The sequence below is a fragment of the Scyliorhinus canicula genome, chromosome 14 (genome assembly GCF_902713615.1).
Source record: "Scyliorhinus canicula chromosome 14, sScyCan1.1, whole genome shotgun sequence".
Taxonomy (NCBI): Eukaryota; Metazoa; Chordata; class Chondrichthyes; order Carcharhiniformes; family Scyliorhinidae; genus Scyliorhinus; species Scyliorhinus canicula.
This window is the reverse complement of record NC_052159.1, coordinates 120,733,621-120,757,956: the sequence shown is the minus strand read 5'-3', so window position 1 is coordinate 120,757,956 and position 24,336 is coordinate 120,733,621. Positions and strand designations below refer to the sequence as shown.

General features: G+C 47.3%; 1 protein-coding gene across 1 annotated transcript in view; it reads left to right on the top strand.

Annotated features, from left to right (window-relative positions):
* Positions 1–24,336, top strand: part of dnajc3a (DnaJ (Hsp40) homolog, subfamily C, member 3a) — a 126,081-nt gene that overhangs the window by 72,252 nt on the left and 29,493 nt on the right. The window contains exons 7-10 of the mRNA XM_038817693.1: positions 25–144; positions 7,696–7,801; positions 12,263–12,383; positions 15,598–15,730. Of these exons, the coding sequence (XP_038673621.1) occupies positions 25–144; positions 7,696–7,801; positions 12,263–12,383; positions 15,598–15,730 (480 nt within the window). The remainder of the gene's footprint in view (positions 1–24; positions 145–7,695; positions 7,802–12,262; positions 12,384–15,597; positions 15,731–24,336) is intronic.

The following is a 24,336-nucleotide window of genomic DNA, read 5'->3' as shown; positions in this document are numbered from 1 at the left end:
ATTATGTTTATGATTTATTTCTAGTGAAATTCGGGAATGCCTGAAATTGGACCCAGATCACAAACTCTGTTTTGCCCACTATAAACAAGTAAAAAAACTCAATAAGCAATTAGCAACTGGAGAAGATTTCATAAAACAAGAAAAGTAAGAATGTTTTAAAATGTCTACAGTTTTCATCATTCAACTTGGAATGCATTCTGTGCACACTCGAATTTATGGGCATTAATTGGCACAGATTTATAGTGACAGATTTATAGTGACAATGTATAGTCACAGTAAACAATATTATTAGAAACAAAATGCACAATATTGCTTCTAGTTCTTAGAAACATAGAAAATAAGAGCAGGAAGAGGCCATTCATCTTTTCGAGCCTGCTCCGCTATTCGTTATGATCATGGCTGATCATTCAACTCAATAACCTCACACCCCCCCCCCCCCCCCCCACCTTTGCTAGCTTTCGCACTAAGTGCTATTCCACAGGTCGACCATGCTACGTGAAGAAATTTCTCCTCTCTTTCCTGAATGGTCTACCCTGCATCCTCAGACTGTGACCCCGGTTCTGGATGCACTCACCATCGGGAACATCTTTCCTGCAGCCTGTCCAGTCCTGTTAGATTTTTATAAGTTTCTGTGAGATCCCTCCCCCCTCATTCTTACGAACTCCAGCGAATACTATTATAACCAATTCCATCTCTCCACATAAGTCAGTCCCGCCAACTCAGGTAAACCTTCGCTGCACTCCCTCCAGAACAAGAACCTCCTTCCTCTGATAAGGAGACTAAAACTGCACACAATGTTCCAGGTGTGGCCTCACCAAGGCCCTGTATAATTCTACACTTGAATCCTCTCTCAATGAAGGCCAGCATGCCATTTGCCTTCTTTACTGCCTGCCGTACCTGTATGTTTACCTTCAGTGACTGGTGCACAAGGACATCCAAATCTTCTTGCACATTTTCCCTCACCCCTGTCCCCATCCTAATTTATGGCCATTCGGATAATAATCTGTCGTCTCGGTTTTGCTACCGAATTGGACCACTTCGTATTTCTTGAAATTATACTGCGTCTGCCATTCATTTGCCCACTCCGTCAACTTGCCCAAATCGCACTGAAGGATTTCTGTATCCTCCTCACAGCTCACCTCCCATCCAACTTGGTGTCATTGGCAGATTTGGAAATATTATATTTAATTCCCTCATCTAAATCATTAATATATATGGTGAATACCTGGGGTCCTCGCAGCGATCCCTGTGGTACTCCACTAGTCACTTCCTGCCATTTTGAAAAAGACCTGGAGGATTTGGAGAGGGTGCAGAGGAGATTTACCAGGATGTTGCCTGGTCTGGAGAGTGTTAGCTATGTGGAGAGGCTGAATAGACTCTGAACTGTTTCATTAGAAAGACTGAGGTTGAGGGGTGACCTGATACAGGTCATAAAGCCTCCACATCCTTCTGGTAGTGTTGTGACCGGAATTGTGGGCAATATTCCAAGTGCAGACTTACCTCGGTTCTGTACAACTGTAGCATGACTTGCTAGTTTTTATACTCTATGCCCCGTTCAATGAAGGCAAGCATTCCATATGCTTTCTTGACTACCTTGTCTACTTGTGTTGCCATATTCAAAGATCTGTGAACCTGCATTATGAGGGGCTTGGATAGAGTGGATGGGCAGGCACACTTTTCCAGTGTGGAATGGTCAGTCACCAGGAGGCATAGGTTGAAGGTCCGTGGGGCACAGTTTAGAGGAGATGTGCAAGGCAGGTTTTTTTATGCAGAGGGTGGTGAGTGCCTGGAATGCATTGTCAGGAAAGGTTGTGGAAGCAGATGCATTAACGACGTTCAAAAGGCATCTTGGCAAACACATGGATGGGTATAGAGGGATACGGCACAAGGAAGTGTGTCTGAGGGTTTTGGCCAAGGTTAGTGTCATGACCGATACAGTAAGAAGTCTTACAACACCAGGTTAAAGTCCAACAGGTTTGTTTCAAACACGAGCTTTCGGAGCACGGCTCCTTCAGGTGAATGGAAAGGCTTGTTCCAGAAATGTTTATATAGACACAGTCAGAGATGCCCCGGAATGCGAGCACCTGCAGGCAATCAAATCATCAAAGATGCAGAGAGAGAGGTAACTCCAGGTTAAAGAGGTGTGAATTGTCCCAAGCCAGTTCAGTCGGTAGGCCTCTGCAAGTCCAGGCTTGTTGGTGGGGGCCGAATGTAATGCGACATGAATCCCAGATCCCGGTTGAGTCCGCATTCATGCGTGCGGAACTTAGCTATAAGTTTTTGCTCAGCAATTTTGCGTTGTCGCGTCTCCTGAAGGCCTCCTTGTAGAATGCTGACCCGGAGATCAGAGGCTGAATGTCCTTGACTGCTGAAGTGTTCCCCAACTGGAAGGGAACAGTCCTGCCTGTTGATAGTCGCACGATGCCCGTTTATTCGTTGTCGCAGTGTCTGCATGGTCTCGCCAATGTACCACGCTTCGGGACATCCTTTCCTGCAGCGTATGAGGTAGACTACATTGGTCGAGTCGCACGAGTATGCGCCGCGTACCTGGTGGGTGGTGTTTCCACGTGTAATGGTGGTGTCCATGTCGATGATCTGGCATGTCTTGCAGAGATTATCCGTTTCATTCTAGACCACAACGTCTTCACCTTCGACAACAAATTCTTCATCCAGACGCACGGAACAGCCATGGGGACCAAATTTGCACCTCAATATGCCAACATCTTCATGCACAAGTTTGAACAGGACTTCCTCACCACACAGGACTTTCAACCGATGCTATACACCAGATACATCGATGACATTTTTTTCCTTTGGACCCACGGCGAGACATCACTGAAACGACTACACGATGACATCAATAAGTTCCATCCCACCATCAAACTCACCATGGACTATTCTCCAAATTCAGTTCCATTCTTGGACACACTCGTCTCCATCAAGGACGGTCACCTCAGCACCTCGCTTTACCGCAAGCCCACAGATAATCTCACGATGCTCCACTTCTCCAGCTTTCACCCGAAACACATTAAAGAAGCCATCCCCTATGGACAAGCCCTCCGTATACACAGGATCTGCTCAGACAAGGAGGAGCGCAACAGACACCTACAGATGCTGAAAGATGCCCTCGTACGAACGGGATATGGCGCTCGACTCATTGATCGACAGTTCCACCGCGCCACAGCAAAAAACCGCACCGACCTCCTCAGAAGACAAACACGGGACACCACTGACAGAGTACCCTTCGTCGTCCAGTACTTTCCTGGGGCGGAGAAACTACGACATCTTCTTCGCAGCCTCCAACACATCATCAGCGAGGATGGACATCTTGCCAAGGTCATCCCCACACCCCCACTACTGGCCTTCAAACAACCGCGCAACCTCAAACAAACCATTGTTTGCAGCAAATTACCCAGCCTTCAGAACAGCAACCACAACACCACAAAACCCTGCCAGGGTAATCTCTGCAAGACATGCCAGATCATCGACATGGACACCACCATTACACGTGGAAACACCACCCACCAGGTACGCGGCGCATACTCGTGCGACTCGACCAATGTAGTCTACCTCATACGCTGCAGGAAAGGATGTCCCGAAGCGTGGTACATTGGCGAGACCATGCAGACACTGCGACAACGAATAAACGGGCATCGTGCGACTATCAACAGGCAGGACTGTTCCCTTCCAGTTGGGGAACACTTCAGCAGTCAAGGACATTCAGCCTCTGATCTCCGGGTCAGCATTCTACAAGGAGGCCTTCAGGAGACGCGACAACGCAAAATTGCTGAGCAAAAACTTATAGCTAAGTTCCGCACGCATGAATGCGGACTCAACCGGGATCTGGGATTCATGTCGCATTACATTCGGCCCCCACCAACAAGCCTGGACTTGCAGAGGCCTACCGACTGAACTGGCTTGGGATAATTCATACCTCTTTAACCTGGAGTTACCTCTCTCTCTGCATCTTTGATGATTTGATTGCCTGCAGGTGCTCGCATTCCGGGGCATCTCTGACTGTGTCTATATAAACATTTCTGGAACAAGCCTTTCCATTCACCTGAAGAAGGAGCCGTGCTCCGAAAGCTTGTGTTTGAAACAAACCTGTTGGACTTTAACCTGGTGTTGTAAGACTTCTTACTGTGCTCACCCCAGTCCAACGCCGGCATCTCCACATCATGACCGATACAGGCTTGGGGGGGCCCATGGGCCTGTTCCTGTGCTGTATTGTTTTTTGTTTGTATTTCTGGTATCTGATTTGTCCTCATTTGTGAAGACTTTAGTTGCTCAGCCATTTCTTTGTCCCCTATTATACATTTCCCTATTTCTGACTGTAAGGGACTGACATTTGTCTTCACCAAACTTTTTGTCCTCCCATACCTATAAAAACTTTAAAAGTCAGTTTTTATGTTTCCTGCACACTTGCACTCAACTACTCGCAATCCAGACATGTTGTTCTTGGTTAATTTGTATGTTTCTTCCTTAGAACATAGAACAGTACAGCATAGAACAGGCCCTTCGGCCCTCGATGTTGTGCCGAGCATTGTCTGAAGCCCACTCCCTGTCATTCTGGTGTGCTCCATGTGCCTATCCGATAACCGCTTGAAAGTTCCTCAAGTGTCCGACTCCACTATCACAGCAGGCAGTCCATTGGATCGGCGTTCCCTGCAAGCTTACTCTTGTAGACCCCTCTCCCCTTGCGTTTCAAAATGTTTCTATGTTTACTATTTTTGAGGTGCTGCTTAGCTTTCATCCTAACTTTATGTTTTTAAAGCCTGATCCTTTTTTTTTAACCTATGTCATTGGTAACGACCACTGGCTGTTTTATCTTCTCAGCCCCCTCCCCCCCCTTCCTCCTCCAGAATGTCCTGCAAACCCTCCGAGACATCCTTGACCCGAGCACCAAAGAGGCAATTATAGACCTGTGAGCCTTACTTCGGTTGTGGGTAAAATGTTGGAAAAGGTTATAAGAGATAGGGTTTATAATCATCTTGAAAAGAACAAGTTGATTAGCGATAGTCAACACGGTTTTGTGAAGGGTAGGTCATGCCTCACAAACCTTATTGAGTTTTTTGAGAAGGTGACCAAACAGGTGGATCAGGGTAAAGCGGTTGATGTGTATATGGATTTCAGTAAGGCGTTTGATAAGGTTCCCCACGGTAGGCTATTGCAGAAAATAAGGAAGTATGGGATTGAAGGTGATTTAGCGGTTTGGATCAGTAATTGGCTAGCTGAAAGAAGGCAGAGGGTGGTGGTTGATGGCAAATGTTCATCCTGGAGTTCAGTTACTAGTGGTGTAGCGCAAGGATCTGTTTTGGGGCCACTGCTGTTTGTCATTTTTATAAATGACCTGGAAGAGGGTGTAGAAGGATGGGTTAGTAAATTTGCAGATGACACGAAGGTCGGTGGAGTTGTGGATAGTGCTGAAGGATGTTATAGGATACAGAGGGACATAGATAAGCTGCAGAGCTGGGCTGAGAGTGGCAGATGGAGTTTAATGCGGAAAAGTGTGAGGTGGTTCACTTTGGAAGGAGTAACAGGAATGCAGAGTACTGGGCTAATGGCAAGATTTTTGGTAGTGTAGATGAACAGAGAGATCTCGGCATCCAGGTACATAAATCCCTGAAAGTTGCCACCCAGGTTAATAGGGCTGTTAAGAAGGCATATGGTGTGCTAGCCTTTATCAGTAGGGGGATTGAGTTTCGGAGCCACAAGGTCATGCTGCAGCTGTACATAACACTGGTGCGGCCGCTCCTGGAGTACTGCGTGCAGTTCTGGTCACCACATTATAGGAAGGATGTGGAAGCTTTGGAAAGGGTTCAGAGGAGATTTACTAGGATGTTGCCTGGTATGGAGGGAAGGTCTTACGAGGAAAGGCTCAGGGACTTGAGGTTGTTTTCGTGAGAGAGGAGAAGGCTGAGGTGTGACTTAATAGAGACATATAAGATAGTCAGAGGGTTAGATAGGGTGGACAGTGAGAGTCTCTTTCCTCGGATGGTGATGACCAACACGAGGGGACATAGCTTTAAATTGAGGGGTGGTAGATATAGGACAGATGTCAGAGGCAGTTTCTTTACTCGGAGAGTAGTAGGGGTGTGGAACGCCCTGCCTGCAACAGTAGTAGACTCGCCAACTTTAAGAGCATTTAAGTGGTCACTGGATAGACTTATGGATGAAAATGGAATAGTGTAGGTCAGATAGGCTTCAGATGGTTTCACGGGTCGGCGCGACATCGAGGGCCGAAGGGCGCTACTATGTTCTATGTTCTAATATACAATAGGCCACAGAAATGCCTATCTATTCTCCTTGCGCCTGTAACTATTGCTTTCCCACACTTTCTACTCCTCCCCTGTGCATCAGGGCCAAAATTAACATGTATATTTACAGGTAAGCATCTTCATAATAACAACTGTGGCCGCCCCCTTTAGCCGGCATACATCTTTTACATTCTCCAATATGGCCGAGGCACATGTTTATAGGCATTTATTTACAGTTTGGTTTTGGGCCTTAGCTAGCCATCAAACCCCCATAACGAACCCGTAGCCCCCCCCCCTCCGCTACCTTCCCCCGATTCCCATCCATTTTCCCCTGATTCTTGGCCACCCAACTATTCTTCCTCTACGTTGGCCACAAACCGGTCCCGGAACAATTGCATGAATGGCTCCCACGTTCTGTGGAAGCCGTCGTCTGACCCTCGGATGGCGAATTTGATTTTCTCCATTTGGAGAGGTTCCGAGAGGTCGGACAGCCAGTCTGCAGCTCTGGGCGGTGCTGCTGACTGCCAGCCAATCAGGATTCTACGGCGGGCGATCAGGGAGGCAAAGGCAAGGGCGTCCGCCCTCCTCCCCAGGAATAGATCTGGCTGGTCTGAAACACCGAAGACCGCCACTATCGGGCATGGCTCCACCCTCACCCCCACCACTTTGGATATAGCCTCGAAGAAGGCTGTCCAGTACTCCCCAAGTCTGGGGCAAGACCAGAACATGTGGGCGTGGTTGGCCGGGCCTCTTTGGCACCGTTATGTCTTGCCCTTTTAAACCTTTGGAAGATGCTTGATATTAGATTAAATAAAATTCTCTATTGCCCTTCTTTCCTTGTCCTTGTTACTACTAACTATAGCCCTTACAGATTATAAACCACAAAGTATTTTCAACAAATAAGTGATAAAAGCTGTAAAGACTTGCCAACCTTACCCATTACTTACCAATCAGATCTCTCCCTTGTACTCTCAGCTGCAGCTGAAGATTTAAAAGTTCCAAAGTAAGGGCAAAAAGCAAAGAGCACATCTTCCTACTCTGCACCGAATTACCAAGTTCAAAACTCTCTGCCAGTGCCTCACTCTGGATGTGGTCTCTCCCGCTGCTTGTGTGCAAAGCTCATTGTTATAATGCATTGTAAAAATTTTCTTGAATCAAAAATGAAAATACTGTATAAACTCAGCAGGTCTGGCAGCATCTGTGGAGAGAGAAACAAGAGTTAACGTTTCAAGTTCATATGGCTCTTCAGAGCTGAAGAGAGGGAGAAATGTGATGGATTTCTACTCCTCTGGCTCTGAAGACGAGCCATACAGACACTATATTAACTCTGTTTCTCGACACAGTGCTGCCAGACCTGCAGCGTTTTCCAGCCCTTCTGTGTTTATTTTTGATTTCAGCATCCTCAGTACTTTTGTAAATATTTTCTTTCTTAACGTAGATACTCTGATGCAGTCAGTAAATATGAGTCTGCTATGAAAACTGAACCAGATGTTCTTCAGTATACTGTGTATGCAAAGGAAAGAATTTGTCACTGTTTATCAAAGGTAAGAAGTTTTGTAATTGGGCTATTTTGAGGCTTTGGTTTTGAATATGGTGGCAGCATGTGCGAAGGGATTTGACTATAGTTTCAAGCATTCTTCTTGGTCGTGCTTGCAGGGTGATTTTGATGCTCAGTTGTGTGTGGTGTTACACACTTTATTTTTTTAGTCCTTAATTGATGGTGCAGTGTTGAGTTAGAAGATTATGGGTTCAAGATTACCGCTAGATTTCTGAAATTGATGCTGCGTTACAGCACTGAAGGAGGGCCACATTTTTGTAGTGTCAGCCCAATGCCTTATCTGTCTGCTGCAGTGAATTTAAGGGTTACTAAAGGTACCATGACATTATTCAAAACACTAGAAGTTTTGGTTAGTGCATCAGTTAAAGTCCAAACTCTGCCAAGAGGCAAATAATCAGTTAATGGTGGTGTTGGCAGAGTGTGTTAGCCACATTTCTTTGTTTAACGATATTCATAATGCATTACTAGTATTTGTGTGTTTAAGTACACTTAGAGCTGGAGCAAACACTGCTTTCTACTGAGTTGCTAATTCTTGTGTACGATATGGCCTGACCTGTAGCTAGGGGGAATAGAATTATTTTTTGCACAATTTCTACACATACTTGTGATTCCAATTGAGACTAGTTGAGGTCCTGAGCTCATTAAATTATGGCAGCAGAAATGATATATTCAAGGCCTGGAGAGAGAGAGATACTGGGAGAAAATGGGGTCTGTAATTTTAAGCGAGGTTTTCCTTGACAGGTGGATAAAAATAATTTTACAGTCCCCAGCTGGGGGTCTGTAAAATGCCCCAAGTGGTCTTCTCCAAGCCTGCCTAGCTACCCCCAATTTATGTGGGATAGGTAAGGTTTAGGGTAACCCATCCATAGAATTCCTACAGTGCAGAAGGAGGCCATTTGGCCCATCGAGTATGCACCAACCCTCTAAAAGGGGACCCTACCTAGATCCTGTTACCCCACCTATCCCCATAACCCCACCTAACCTTTAGGCACTAAGGGGCAATTTAGCATGGGCAATCCACCTAACCTGCACATCGTTGGACTTTGGGAGGAAATTGGAACACCCAGAGGAAACCCATACAGACACCAGGAAAATATACAAACTCCACACAGTCCCCCAAGGCCGGAATTGAACCCAGGTCCCTGGTGTTGTGAGGCAGCAGTGCTAACCTGCCATTTTTGACTCAGTTGAAGTCCTTGAATGATTGTACATCTTTAAGTTATGGGTGTGCGACCCAGGCAGACACAGAGAATTTGCGAACTTCACACCAACAGTGACCTGGGGCTGGGATTGAACCCGGGTCCTTGGTGCCTTGAGGCAGCAGTGCTAGCCACTGTGCAGCCCCATATCGACGTTTTGAGTTGCTACATAATTTTAATTAGTGATCAGCATTGTGACTATCTCAGTCATTAAGTCTAAACCTCATTAGTAGCCTTCTTACAGCCTTAGACCAATCATGGATATGGGTGACAACAAGGAGCTCCAGCAAAGCTGGAGTCATTGTGAATCAGTGGAAAAATCCTCCACTAGTTGGAATCATTCCAAGGAAAATATTGTGATTGCTGGAGTTCAATTATCTCTGTCCCAGGGCACTTACAGAAACTTCTCAGGGTGCAGTTCTAGCCCTGCCAATGTCAGCTGCTTCATCTGATCTACCTGCCATCATAAGGTCAGAAGTGGGGATTTTTGCTGATTTCCCAATCTTCACTCTTTGCAATTCCTCAAACTAAAATAATCTGAATCCATTTTGCAGCAAGTCAAGCTTGGACTGGTAAGTGATGGTGACATTTCTGCCACCCAAGTGCATCTCCAAATGACAAAACAGGAAAGGATGGCAGCAGAGTTGAATGATCTCCCCACAGCATCCCCCACTATTAACATTCTGGGGGTTCCTATTGGCCAGAAACTCAACTGAATCATACCATATAAATACTGTGGCAAAAAGAGCAGGTCAAAGGCTGGGAGTTCTGCAGCAAGCGGTATGGGACAATTTGGCGCGGCCGTTTGGACGCAGCCGTTTGGGCGCCATGGGACAATTGGGCGCAGCCAATTTGGCGCGGCCGTTTGGGCGCAGACGACAGAAATTTATTTAGTTTTTGTGGCTAGTAAATTGTTGCAAGTAAATTGTTGCAAGATCAGTATCATTCAAAGGAAGGACTTAAAAGCAAGCTTAAAACAGTAAATTAAAAGATGAGCTTTAAAATGTTTTTAAACTAACTTTATTGTAAATTAAAAACCTTAAATTAGTTCATTTAGTTAAAAACCTTAAATTAGTTCATTTAGTTTAGTTCATTAGGTAATTATGAGCAAGGCTCCTCAAGTACTCGATAGCATCCATGTTTTCAAATTTAAGAACATTTTAATGTATTCTTTTATCTGCATATATCGTAATATGCATCTCTACCTTTCTGTATTTTACGCAGGCCATCAATTAGTTTCCATATGGTGGGATGATGCATGCCAAGTTCGTATTTCAATCGACGGTGGGCTGCCTCCGCATTATTGTTTGTGCGGTCTTCCCCGTTTAATGTTCTCTGATAAAGGTTCCAAATCTCAGGCCGCGCCCAAATGGCTGCGCCAAAACGTACCTAACCCTGCAGCAAGTACCTCCCCAACTGATTTGCCAAAGCCTGTTCACATCTACAAATCAGGAGTGTGATGAATACACCCTACTTGTCTCTTAAGTGCAACTTCAACAATTCAAGAAACTTTACTCTATCCAGGACAAAGCAACCTGTTTTATTGGCACCCCATCCACCACCTTGAACATTCAATCCCTCTACCACTGAAGCACAGTGTGCACCATCTACAAAATGCACTGCAGCAACTTGACCAGGCTCGTTCTGTAGCACCTTCAAACCATAGCATTTACAGTGCAGAAGGAGGCCATTCAGCCCATCGAGTCTACACCGGCCCTTGAAAGAGCACCATACTTAAGCCCACATTTTCAACCTGTCTACGTAACCCCACCTAACCTTTGGACATTATGGGGCAATTTAGCATGGCCAATCCACGTAACCTGCACATGTCCTTCAAGCTAAAAGAGGTGCACGTTAAAAATAGCAGATTAATGGGAACACCATCACTTACAAATTTTCATTGATGCCACGCCAACTTGACTCTTAAAAGGGGGATATGGGCTTCACTGGCTTGACCAGCACTTCCATCCCAGAATGGCCTTGAGAAGGTAGTGGTGAGCTGCGGCCTTGAATTTCTGCAGTCCATGTGGTATAGTTACACCCAAGTGTTGTTGGGGAGTAAGTTCTAGGTCGATGTAGGGTGGTCCATTTCTTTTTATTCCTTTGGCTTTGTTGGCTTGTTACAATGGCTTACTGGGCCATTTCAGAGGACATGAAGAGCCAACCACATTGCTGTGAGTCTGTATGGGTCACACGTAGGCCAGATGATGAATGGCAGATTTCCTACCCTAAATGAGTGGGTTTTTACGACTATCCACTATTTCATGGCCCAGTGACAATACCACATGCCACTGCCTCCTCACTGTTCCTTCACTGCCGCTTCTTAACAGAACTAGGTGCACCAGCACTACATTGACAACAGCAGTCCAAGAAGGTGGCTCAATACCGCTTTCTCAAGTGCAATTAGAGATGTATTATGGGCCAGCGTTTAGAGAACACCAAAGTATGTCATTGAGTTCACCTGACCCACAACTTTGAATAGATTTTGGTAATGCGGAGCACAAGGCCCACTTTACAGTTGTGGTGCAACAGAGATCTAAAGTATTTTTAAACAAAAACAATGTTTATTCTATGAATCCAGTTAACATTTTATAAACACACAGTAAACATCTTATTAACTACCAACACCGATAACCTCCCAAAGATACAGTACTCTTATAGGTAACTCATAGTAACTTTCCTAACAGCACCCATAAGTAAAAAAACCCTTTTTTAACAAAGACAGTAGGTTTCCATTCCTTACGGAAATAGGTATTACTTTGAAATCGTCAAGTGATCTGGAAACATTCTTTAGCAGGCAGAGAGAGAAAGAGAGAGAGACCAAAATACACCTCCTTGGCTTGAATGCAGCTCTCCAACTGAAAATGAAACTAAAACTCAGAGGCAAAACAGCTTCCAGCTCAAAACGAAAGTAAAAAGCAGAGCCAGACCCCAGCTCCACCACACAATGACATCACTGCAGCCACTTGAGAAGACAAACGTTTCTTAAAGTGACATTCCCATGACAGATGGGCAAGAAATGTAGTGTAGCCAGTGACACCCACATCCTGTGAAAGAGTAACTGTAATTCAGTCTTCGCAATTCTTTTTTGATTAATTGCAAATCAGTTTGTTGAGTAAATCTTGTGAGAATTATTGTTCACTTTAGCCCCCCCATTTGCAGGTAAAATCTGGCTAAAATCAACTTTTTCTTCCAAGGAAGATCAAGTAATTCATGAAGGTAATACTCTATTGTGATTTCTAATTTAGAACCAGCAAGCAAAAGAAGCCATCACAACCTGTACAGAAGTATTGGAGCAGGATGCCAGCAACATAAATGCGTTGAAAGACCGAGCAGAAGCTTATATTTTAGAGGAACGATATGAAGAAGGTACCAGTTTACTGTTTTCTTTAAATGCTTAATGTCTCTACCTACTGCACGTTGAAATCCAAAATCTCATTAATTCCTTTGGAACTGTTATAAGCTTCAATTAAAGGAAATGTTTATACTCAGTTATGCATATTGTATCTGTACCTGTGATTTGTCATTTACTTATGTTTGGATAGATTATTTTAGACTCTGCAGCTAAATATCTGAAGCTCGGGGCTCACTGAAGGTTGACAGCCCAGCATGAAGTAGAAATCATTGCGACATGGATGTATTTATGCAATCAGAAAAAAAATTTAAATTAAAAAAAAAAATTAAAATTTTAGCCCTGTAGAAACATTGATCAGAACCTTATTGTTTCCCTCTCTGCAGGCTAGACCTGAGTGTTCCCAGCATTTTTAGTTTCTAACAATTCCAGCATTTGCAGTATTTTGTTTTTGTGCCGTACCCTTCAATACTTGACCATTCTTCATGTGTGAACCTTGACAGCAAGTGTGAACAAGGTCAGCTGTGCTGGATTGGATAATTGAAGCATTGTCCAAAAGAACGTAACAGGAACTAGGAGCAGGAGTAGGCCATCTAGCCCCTCGAGCCTGCTCTGCCATTCAATGAGATCATGGCTGATCTTTTCTGGACTATGCTCCACTTTCCCACCCGAACACCATAACTCTTTATTCCAGTCTTGCCTTTATTCCATGATCGTGCGTGCTTGGGAGCAGCAACTGCCAATTTTTAATACCTTCCTTTGTTCTGATGCTGGTCTGTGAGGTCTGTTGTTGGTACCTTAGTTTGTGGTTGTGAAAAAATTCCACTATCAAAGAAAGCTCATCAACTTTCATCTCCAGTTCTGGGCATCTCCTGGAAGGACAAATTTACAAAGGCAAATCTCCATGATGGCAAGTGTGGACAAGGTCAGCTTTGCATGTTATGCCGAGGTGACTTTGCTCGCTTGGGCACATCACAGGATGGACGGTGGTTCCATACCGAAGGGTTTTCTGCAGTGCAGGAGCCAGACAACCAATAAGATGCCCAAAGCTCCACTTCAAGGATGCTTGCAAACATGACATGAATGCTTACATATTTCATAGAATTTACAGTGCAGAAGGAGGCCATTCGGCACCTCTAGTCTTCACAGGCCCTCACAAAGAGCACCCCACTGAAGCCCACCCTATCCCCGTAACCCCCACTTCACATTGTTTGGACACTAAGGGCAATTTAGCATGGCCAATCCACGTAACCTGCATATCTTTGGACTGTGGGAGGAAACTGGAGCACCTGGAGGAAATCCACACATACACTGGGAGAACGTGCAGACTCCGCACAGACAGTGCCAGCCAAGAATCTAGCCTGGGACCCTGGAGCTGTGAAGCAACTGTGCTAACCACTATGCCGGACCTGTTGTTCATGGATTGGTCTCTTCAGCCATCAGCAAAGCTGCATCATATCAAATTACCCCAACACCTTTTAATTTACTGCATGTCCATCAACTTGAGCAGATAGAAGGTACCAGTGGTGTAGTGGTATTGTCGCTGGACTAGTAATTCAGATACCCAGAGTCGTGCTCTGGGGATCTGGGTTCTAATCCTACCATGGCAGGTAGTGAAATTTGAATTCAATAATAAAATCTGGAATTAAAAATCTAAAAGGTGACCATGTACCATTGTCGATTGTTGCAAAAACCCATCTGGCTCATTAATATCCTTTTAGGGAAAGAGATCTTTCGTCCTTGCCTGGTCTTCAAATCCACAACAATGTGTTTGACTCTTAAATGCTTTCAGGAATGGGCAATAAATGCTGGCCCAGCCAGTGACATCTACATTGCATTGACAAATAAAATAAAAAACTATGGACATGTAGGATCTTCGAATGGTTACGGTATCTATGAATGGCTTCATCACAGAAGGAAGCTGTTTGGCCTGTCATGCCCATGCTGGTGCTCTGAGGGCCAATTTACTTGGTTCCGCTCTGCTGCTTTTAAGACCATAAGACATAGGAGCAGAATTAGGCCACTCGGCCCATTGGGTCTGCTCCGCCATTCAATCATGGCTGATATTTTTCTCATCCCCATTCTCCTGCCTTCTCCCCATAACCCTTGATCCCCTTATAATCAAGAACTTGGATAGAACTGTTACCCCACGGCGCCGAGATCCAAGATTCGGTCTCGGCTCTGGGTCACTGTTCTTGTGCAGTTTGCACATTCTCCCCGTGTTTTCGTGGGTGTCACCTCCACAACTCAAAAGATATGCGTGGTAGGTGAATTGGCCACGCTAAATTGCCCCTTAATTGGAAAAATGAATTGGGTAAGAACCTATCTACCTCTACCACAGAAGGCTGTGGAGGCCAAATCACCCAGTGTCTTTAAGACAAAGAGTTCCAAAGGTCCTCTGGCTGAAGAAATTCCTCCTCACCTCTGTTTCAAAGGATCCTCCCTTTAGTCTGAGATTGTGTCCTCTGCTTCTAATTTTTCCCACAAGGGGAAACATCCTCTCTACATCCACTCTCTTCAGGTCTTGGCAGTATCCTGTTAGTTTCAATAAGATTGAAACCGTCTGAACTCCAACGAGTACAGACCCAGAGTCCTCAGCCGTTCCTCATATGACAAACTCTTCATTCCAGGGATCATTCTTGTGAATCTCCTCTGGACCCTTTCCAAGGCCAGCACATCCTTCCTTGGATACGAGACCCAAAATTGCTCACAATACTCCAAATGGGGTCTGACTAGAGCCTTATACAGCCCCAGAAGTACATCCATAGCCCTCCTTTCAGATACTCCAATTCCCTTTTGAAGCCTCAATTGAACCTGTCTCCTCCTCAATCTCGGGCAGTGCATTCCAGCATTCCAGATCCTAGTGTGTAAAACAAAAAAAATCTTTATGCTGCTGATTTTTGCCAATTGACTTCGATCTTTGCTCTCTGGTTATCCATTTTTCCACGAAAGGGCACAGTTTCTCCCTATCTACTATGACAGATCCCTCATGATTTTGACAGACCCCATAGATTTTGAATACTAATTCTAATCTAATTCTGGCCTTTTCTATTTCTGAGGTACAGAGGATAATGATGAGATGTTAAGTTAGCTTATTTTTGCCCGATAGGCACCTACCTACCTACTATAAAACAATGGTTCATTTGAAGTTGCATGTTTGTATTTGAATGAGTGAGAAACTTAATATGCAGAGTTCGAAGAGTAAACTCAAACTTATCTTGTGTTGTACAGCGATTAAAGACTATGAAGTTGCGAGAGACCACAGTGACAATGATCAAGGAATAAAGGAAGGATTTGAAAGAGCACAGAAGCTTCTAAAACAGTCACAGAAGAAAGATTACTACAAAATATTAGGAGTCAAAAGGTATTTACTGAATCACTGCCAAATGTTACTAGAATCATAGAATTATCAAATTAAAAGTGCAGAAGGAGGCCATTCGGCCCATCGAGTCTGCCCCAGCCCTTGGAAAGAACACCCTACTTAAGCCTACACCTCCACCTTATCCCTGTAACCCAGTAACCCCACCTAACCTTTTTTTGTTTTGGACACAAAAGGCTATTTAGCACGGTCAATCCACCTAACCTGCACATCTTTTGACACGGGGAGAACGTGCAGACTCTGCACAGACAGTGACCCAAACCGGGAATTGAACCTGTAAGCCTGGAGCTGTGAAGCAACAGTGCTAACGACTGCTACTGATACTAGTGTCTAAAGATCCTGGGTCTGGGCTGAGACAATCGGGGAAAAAAAACTTCTTTTATTGACAAGTTTAGAGTACGGTAGGTTATTTATACCCTATAACATGTATAACACTTTATACATGGCGATACATTTTTAAGTTGGGTGATGCAGTAAGAGAAATGTCCTTGTGGGGGCGTTTGCTAGTTCTGTTGGGTATTTAAACTAGTGTGGCAGGGGGTTGGGATCCCAGGTATAGGATCATAGTTCAAATTCAGATCACGAAAATGGAAGTAGAACATTAGCCTGTTATGTAGAAGATGTAGTGATAGACTTGGAAGTATAGGAGAAGCAAAGTTTATGGGGTTAAACGGTTTATACTCCTTGCATTTAAGTATACAAACAAGGTAGATGAGTTAAGGGTACAGGTAGGCACATGGCAGCAGGATGTCATTGCTATAATGGAACCTTCACAGCTCCAGGGTCCCAGGTTCGATTCCCGGCTGGGTCACTGTCTGTGTGGAGTCTGCACGTCCTCCCCCTGTGTGCGTGGGTTTCCTCCGGGTGCTCAGGTTTCCTCCCACAGTCCAAAGATGTGCGGGTTAGGTGGATTGGCCATGCTAAATTGCCCGTAGTGTGCTAATAAAAGTAAGGTTAAGGGGGGGGTTGTTGGGTTACGGGTATAGGGTGGATATGTGGGTTTGAGTAGGGTGATCATGGCTTGGCACAACATTGAGGGCCGAAGGGCCTGTTCTGTGCTGTACTGTTCTATGTTCTGACTAAAGGAGAGGCAAAACTGGCAGCTCGATATCTCTGATTATAATCTTCAGACATGATAGAGTGGGAGATAAAAAAGGAGGGGGAGTAGCCCTAATGGTTAAAGAATCAATTCCTGTTGTGAGATGGTCAACAAATGAGGCTTTGAGTTGAGCTTATAAATAAAAAAGGGGCAGTCATACTTCAGACTCTCAAATAGTGAAAGGGAGATAGATCAAATATATAGGCAAATGTCTGCCTGTAATAATAGTAGGAGACTTTAATTATCCCAATATCAACTGGGATTCAAACAATATAAGGGGAACAGAGGGAGAACAATTCATGCAGTGTGTCCAGAAAATATTTTCAACCAATTGGTGACAACCCCAATGAGAAGAGATGCAATTCTGGACCTAGTCTTGGGAACGAAAAACGACAAGTGAGTGAAGTGACAGTTGGCGACTATATCGAAGAAGGTGATTGCAATTCAGTTAGATTCAGTATTACCATGGAAAACGGCAAAGATAGAGCAGGTGTAAAAACTTTGGATGGGGAACAGAAATTTTGCAGAACTGAAAAGGGACTTACTTGATTGAGGTGGACTGACTCGCACTGCTAGAGAATAAGCACTAAAAAGTGAGATCCTAAATGTACAAAGTAAACATGTTCCCTTCATAAGAGTGGTACTGCCAAACCTAGACCACGCCTGGTTGTCTAGAGGAACACGGGGAAGATCAAACAAAGAAATAAAGCATACGATAGACACCAAGAACTAGCCTAGTTGAGTATAGGAAGTGCAGGGACGAAGTACAAAAGGAAATAAGGAAATCAAAAAGGCCATGAAAAAAGATGGCAAATATAGTGAAAGAAAATCCAACAATGTTTTACGAATATATTGAGGCTAGTTGAAAAAGTAGGACCTATCCGAGATGAAGAAGGGAACTTGTGTGTAGATGTGGGAAGGGTTTTAAATTATTATTTTGTCTCCGTGATTACAAAGGAAATGAGTGATGCAGATGTAGTAGTCCAGGAGGAACATGAGATATTTGGATGGGATAATCGTAGAGAGAGGAAGTACTCGAACGGTTGGAATCCTTGGAAAGTTGATAAGTCACCAGGGCCAGATGGACTTTTTGAGGCTGCTAAAGGATTAGCTAAAGGGAGGAGACTGCGGATGCTCTGAGGATGATTTTCCAATCTTGCCTAGATACAGGGGAAGTACCAGAGGATTATAGAAACGCAAATGTTGTTCCATTGTTTAAAAAGGGATCAAAGCACTTCCAGTGGCGGCGATGTTCGAGTGAGCCGCACATTCGGCGGGCTCTCACTCCGGCGGGGCTTAGCAGCTGATTCTCCGCGATAGCGGGACCACGGGGGCGGCAAAAAGGCTGCCGTGAAAGAAGAGGAGAGCGGGCTGCAGCGGATGGAATCGTGGGAGGCCAGCAGGTAGAAGAAGAAAGAGAGAGAGAGAGACGGAGGCAAGGAGGAAACTGACCTGAAGGGTCAGTTTGAAGTCCTGGAGGACCTTCCTCCAGGACAAGGAAAAAAAGTTTGGAGTTGCTGAGGAGGGACAGCTTGGACCCACTTCAGATGCCCAGGAGGTAAAATTTAAGGAGCTGGGCGAAGGAAGGCGGCAGCGAAGGTGCTGAGGAGCGGGCTGCGGCACATGGAACAGCGGGATTCCAGAAGGCAGAAGAAGAAGGAGAAAAAGGGACAGAGACAAGGACCTGAAGAAAATTACCTGGGACCTAAGATGGCGGACACACGGACCCCGGACTCGGCAATCCAGCAGGCGCTGGATAACATGCTCCAGGTAATGAAGTCCAGTTTTGAAGCGCTGAAGCGGGACAGCTTGGACCCAATCCAGAAAGCGGTGGATCAGCTGAACCAGAGGCTGGACGCCCAGGATGTTAAAGTTAAGGAGCTGGGAGAGGCGGTGGAGGAGCAGGCGGATGCGCAAACGGTTGCAGTGCTAGAAGTTGACGGCCTGAAAGAGCGGCAGAGAAGACTGCTGGACAGAGTGGAGGAGCTGGAGAATAGAGTCCGCAGGAACAATCTGAGGATGGTCGGCCTCCCGGAGGGGGCTGAGGGAGCTGATGCTGCAGCGTTTGTAGCAGACCTGCTGAAGCAGCTGATGGGGGCCGAAGCCTTTCCGCGACCGCTGGAGCTGGAGGGGGCACACAGAGTGCAGGCAAGGCAGGGGCGGCCGGGCGGACCCCCCCCCCCCCCCCCCCCGCCCGATGGTGATTAGGTTCCACAGGTTCGTGGACAAGGAGCGGGTGCTGCAGTGGGCAAAGAGCGCCAGGAGCAGCACGTGGAACAACAGTGTTCTCCGCATTTATCAGGACCTAAGCCAGGAGGTGGCTCGGCGGCGAGCAGCCTTTAAGAATGACATTCAAGAAACACGTGAAGTTTGGTCTGCTGTTCCCAGCTCGGCTATGGGTCACGCACCAGGGTCAACACCACTACTTCTCCGAGCCCGAAGAAGCGATGGATTTTGTGAGGGACCTGGGGCTGGTCCCGAAAGGAGGCCCCAAGGACGCGAGTTAGGGCCCGAGGATTTCTGTGGGAAGGAACGCCGAATGTGCCTGGACTGCTGCTCAACGGTTTGCTGGGCCAAAGGGGCCAAGCGGAACATTTGAGACTCTTTCCTTTGTTCATGGACATTTATGTGCTTTTTCTCTTTTTTCTGTGTTTTTTTTTTCCTGTTTGGGCTGGTTTGTGCTTTTTGTGCAGCTCGCGGAAGACACTGGAGCCGGCTTGCCCCAGTGGGTGGGGAGGAGGAAGGGGGAACAATGGGAATGAGACGGGAAGGCGCCGGAGTGTTGAGTCACCGGGCTAGCAGATTGGCTAGTCAAGGGAGTCAGATGGGGGGGAAAGTTACAGCCAGTAGATGGCAGGGGTGGGGTATCGGGGGATGGGGTTAGGGGGATGGGGTTAGGGGAGGGGGGGGGGTTGTTCTGCTGACGGGAGAGGGACTTGAAATAGGCACTGGAAAGGAGGTCGAGGGTGGAGGCAGCCAAAGGACGGGCCAGGTATGGCGCGACGCACGGGCCAGGGGCCGGCCCGAGAGAGGCTATGGCTGACCGGCGGGGTGGGGGGGGGGGGGGGGGATGTGCCCCCCGACCAGGCTGATCACCTGGAATGTCAAGGGACTGAATGGGCCGGTTAAGAGGGCGCGGGTCCTGAGGGCGGACGTAATTATGTTGCAGGAGACACATCTGAAAGTGTCGGACCAGACCAGACCAGGCTAAGGAAGGGCTGGATTAGCCATGTCTTCCACTCGGACTTGGACTCTAAGTCCAGAGGGGTGGCAATCATGATCAACAAGCGCGTGCAATTTGAGGCAGAGGGCATATCCGCAGACGGGGGGGGCAGATACCTGATGGTACAGGGCAGACTGGAGGGGAGAAGAGTGGTGCTGGTGAATATATATGCCCCGAACTGGGATGACGTTGACTTCATTAAAAGAATGCTGGGGAAGATCCCGGACTTGGATTCTCGCAGGCTAATAATGGGAGGGGACTTTAACATGGTCCTTGACCCGACTTTGGATCGGTCGTGTCCCAGAACGGGTAGACTCTCAGCAATGGCAAGGGAGCTGAAAGGGTTTATGGAGCAAATGGGGGCAGTGGACCCCTGGAGAGATAGACAGCCAACAGGAAGGGGCTACTCGTTTTACTCGCACGTTCATAAAGTATATTCCAGGATAGATTTCTTTGTACTAAGCAGGGACTGTATGGGGGAGGTAAAGAACACGGAATACTCAGCAATTACCATTTCAGACCATGCCCCGCATTGGGTGGACCTGGAGTTCGGGGGAGCGAGCTATCAACGCCCGCAATGGAGGCTAGATGTGGGACTGCTGTCGGAGGAGGGGATCTGCGAGAGGCTTCGGAAATGTATAAAAAATTACCTGCAGGTGAATGACACGGGGGAGGTCTCAGCGGCGACCTTGTGGGAGGTGCTAAAGGCAGTAGTGCGGGGGGAGCTGATTTCAATTGGGGCCCACAGAGCCAAGGCAGACCGGGCAGAGATGGATAGATTGGTCAGGGAAATGGGTCGGATAGATGAAGAGCACGCGGAGTCCCCGGGGGAGGTTTTACTCAGGGAGAGGCAGAGACTACAGGCGGAACTGGGGGCACTATCCACGAGCAGGGCCGTGGAACAGCTTAGGAAGGTGAGGGGAGTGGTGTACGAGCATGGGGAAAAGGCTAGCAGACTGTTAGCGCAGCAACTCAGGAGGAGGGAGGCGGCCAGGGAAATAGGTAGAGTGAGGGGCGAGGGGGGGGCGCAAAGTGGAGGACCCGGCAGAATTGAATAGGGTATTCCGGGACTTCTATCGTAAGCTGTATACTTCGGAGCCGCCGGAAGAACCGGAGGGGATGAAAAGGTTTCTGGACGGGTTAACATTCCCAACAGTTGGTGGGGGGCAAGTGGAAGAGCTGGGGGCCCCGATTAGAGTAGAGGAGGTATTGGGGGGCCTTAAGGCTATGCAGTCGGGGAAGTCCCTGGGGCCGGATGGATACCCAGTAGAGTTTTATAGGAAGTTCTCTGAGCTGGTGGGCCCGGTCTTGGCGAGGGTTTTCAATGAGGCAAGGGACAGAGGGACCCTGCCGCCGACAATGTCACAAGCCACCATATCTCTGATATTGAAGCGGGGTAAAGACCCGGAGGCGTGCGGGTCCTACAGGCCAATCTCCCTGATTAATGTAGACGCCAAGCTCCTGGCACAGGTACTGGTGGGTAGAATGGAGGACTGTGTACCGGAGGTGATTGGGGAGGATCAAACGGGGTTCGTGAAAGGTAGGCAGCTGGCGGCCAATCTGAGGAGATTGCTCAATGTGATAATGATGCCCCCGGCGGGAAGAGAGGTGGAGGTAGTGGTGGCAATGGACGCCGAGAAGGCCTTTGACCGGGTGGAGTGGGACTAACTATGGGAGGTGCTCGGACGGTTTGGGTTCGGGGAGGGATTGGTGGATTGGATCAAATTATTATATCAGGCCCCGAGGGCCAGCGTCAGGACCAACAGAGAAGTGTCGGAGTACTTTAGGTTGTACCGAGGGACCAGACAGGGCTGCCCGCTCTCCCTGCTGCTGTTTGCGCTGGCCATAGAGCCGCTGGCGATTGCGCTGAGAGCCGCAGAGGGTTGGAAGGGGATGGTGAGGGGCGGAGTTGAACACAGGGTTTCTCTTTATGCAGACGACCTGCTCCTGTACGTGTCGGACCCAGTGGCCGGGATGAGAACTATACTGGGAATGCTGAGGAAGTTCGGCCAGTTCTCAGGATACAAATTGAATACGGTCAAGAGTGAAATGTTTGTGGTCCAGGCAAGGGGCCAGGAGAACAGATTGAGAGGGCTACCGTTTAGGCAAATTTCCGGTATTTGGGAATTCAGGTGGCACGAGACTCGGGCAGGCTGCATAAGTTAAATTTGGCCAGGGTGGTGGAGCAAATGAAGGGAGAGTTTTGGAGATGGGATGCACTCCCGCTGTCGCTGGCAGGGAGGGTGCAGACTAAAGATGACAATCCTCCCTCGATTTTTGTTTATTTTTCAGTGCCTCCCGATCTTTATCCCACAGTCCTTCTTCAAAAGAGTTAACGGGCTGATCATGAGCTTTGTCTGGGCGGGAAAATCCCCGCGGGTAAAGAAGGCGATGTTGGAGAGGAACCGCAGCGAGGGAGGGCTGGCTTTGCCGAGTCTGGTCAATTATTACTGGGTGGCCAACATTGCTATGATAAGGAAGTGGATGGTGGGTACGGGGTCTATTTGGGAGCGGGTGGAGGCGGCTTCGTGCAGGGGCTCCAGCTTGGAAGCCCTGGTCACGGCTCCTCTACCGCTGCCGCCGGCCAAGTACACCACCGGTAGTGGTGGCGACCCTGCGGATATGGGGCCAGTGGAGGAGGCATGTGGGGGAGATGGGGGCGTCTGTCTGGGCGCCAATCTGCGACAACCATCGGTTTGCCCCCGGCAGTATGGATGGGGGGGGTTCCGAGTATGGCGGCGAGCAGGGGTGGGAAGGGTGGGTGATATGTTTGCGGAATACAGGGTTAATGGTAGGGTTCTTGGCAATGTGGAGGAGCAGAGAGATCTTGGGGTCTATGTTCATAGTTCTTTGAAAGTTGCCACTCAAGTGGATAGAGCTGTGAAGAAGGCCTATGGTGTGCTAGCGTTCATTAGCAGAGGGATTGAATTTAAGAGCCGTGAGGTGATGATGCAGCTGTACAAAACCTTGGTCAGGCCACATTTGGAGTACTGTGTGCAGTTCTGGTCACCTCATTTTAGGAAGGATGTGGAAGCTTTGGAAAAGGTGCAAAGGAGATTTACCAGGATGTTGCCTGGAATGGAGAGTAGGTCATACGAGGAAAGGTTGAGGGTGCTAGGCCTTTTCTCATTAGAACGGAGAAGGATGAGGGGCGACTTGATAGAGGTTTATAAGATGATTAGGGGAATAGATAGAGTAGACAGTCAGAGACTTTTTCCCCGGGTGGAACACACCATTACAAGGGGACATAAATTTAAGATAAATGGTGGAAGATATAGAGGGGATGTCAGAGGTAGGTTCTTTACCCAGAGAGTAGTGGGGGCATGGAATGCACTGCCTGTGGAAGTAGTTGAGTCGGAAAAGTTAGGGACCTTCAAGCGGCTATTGGATAGGTACATGGATTAGGGTAGAATAATGGAGTTTAGGTTAACTTCTTAAGGGCAGCACGGTAGCATTGTGAATCGCACAATTGCTTCACAGCTCCAGGGTCCCCTGTTCGATTTCGACTTGGGTCGCTGTCTGTGTGGAGTCTGCACATCCTCCCCGTGACTGCGTGGGTTTCCTCCGGGTACTCCGGTTTCCTCCCACAGTCCAAAGATGTGCAGGTTGGGTGGATTGGCCATGAAAAATTGTCCAAAATTCTATGATTAACCTAGGACAAAGGTTCGGCGCAACATCGTGGGCCGAAGGGCCGGTTTCTGCTGTATTTCTCTATCTAACAGTTTACCTGCCACTGAAGTCAAGTTCACAGGTGTATAATTCCCTGGATTATCCCTGCTACCCTTCTTAAATACAGGGACAGCATTAGCAATTCTCCAGTCCTCCAGGACCTCACCCGCTGCAAAGATATTTGTTAAGGCCCCAGCTATTTCGACACAGGATTAACCCAGGATTAACCCAGGACAAAAGTTCGGCGCAACATCGTGGGCCGAAGGGCCTGTTCTGTGCTGTATTTCTCTATCTCTAAGGGAGCTTCGCGAGTTTGAGGAGCTTGGAGGAGAAATTTGGGTTGGTAAGGGGAAAGGATTTTAGATACCTACAGTTGCGGGACTTTGTTCGTAGACAGGTCCCATCTTTCCCCCGCCTCCCGCCAATGGGGATCCTCGACAGAATAGTCTCTAGGAGGGAAGAAGGGGAGGGCAGAGTCTCTGGTATATATAAGGTGCTCATGAGGGAGGAAGGGTCCCAGACAGAGGAACTGAAACTTAAATGGGAGGAGGAGCTAGGCGGGGAAATGGAGGATGGGCTGTGGGCAGAGGCCCTGAGAAG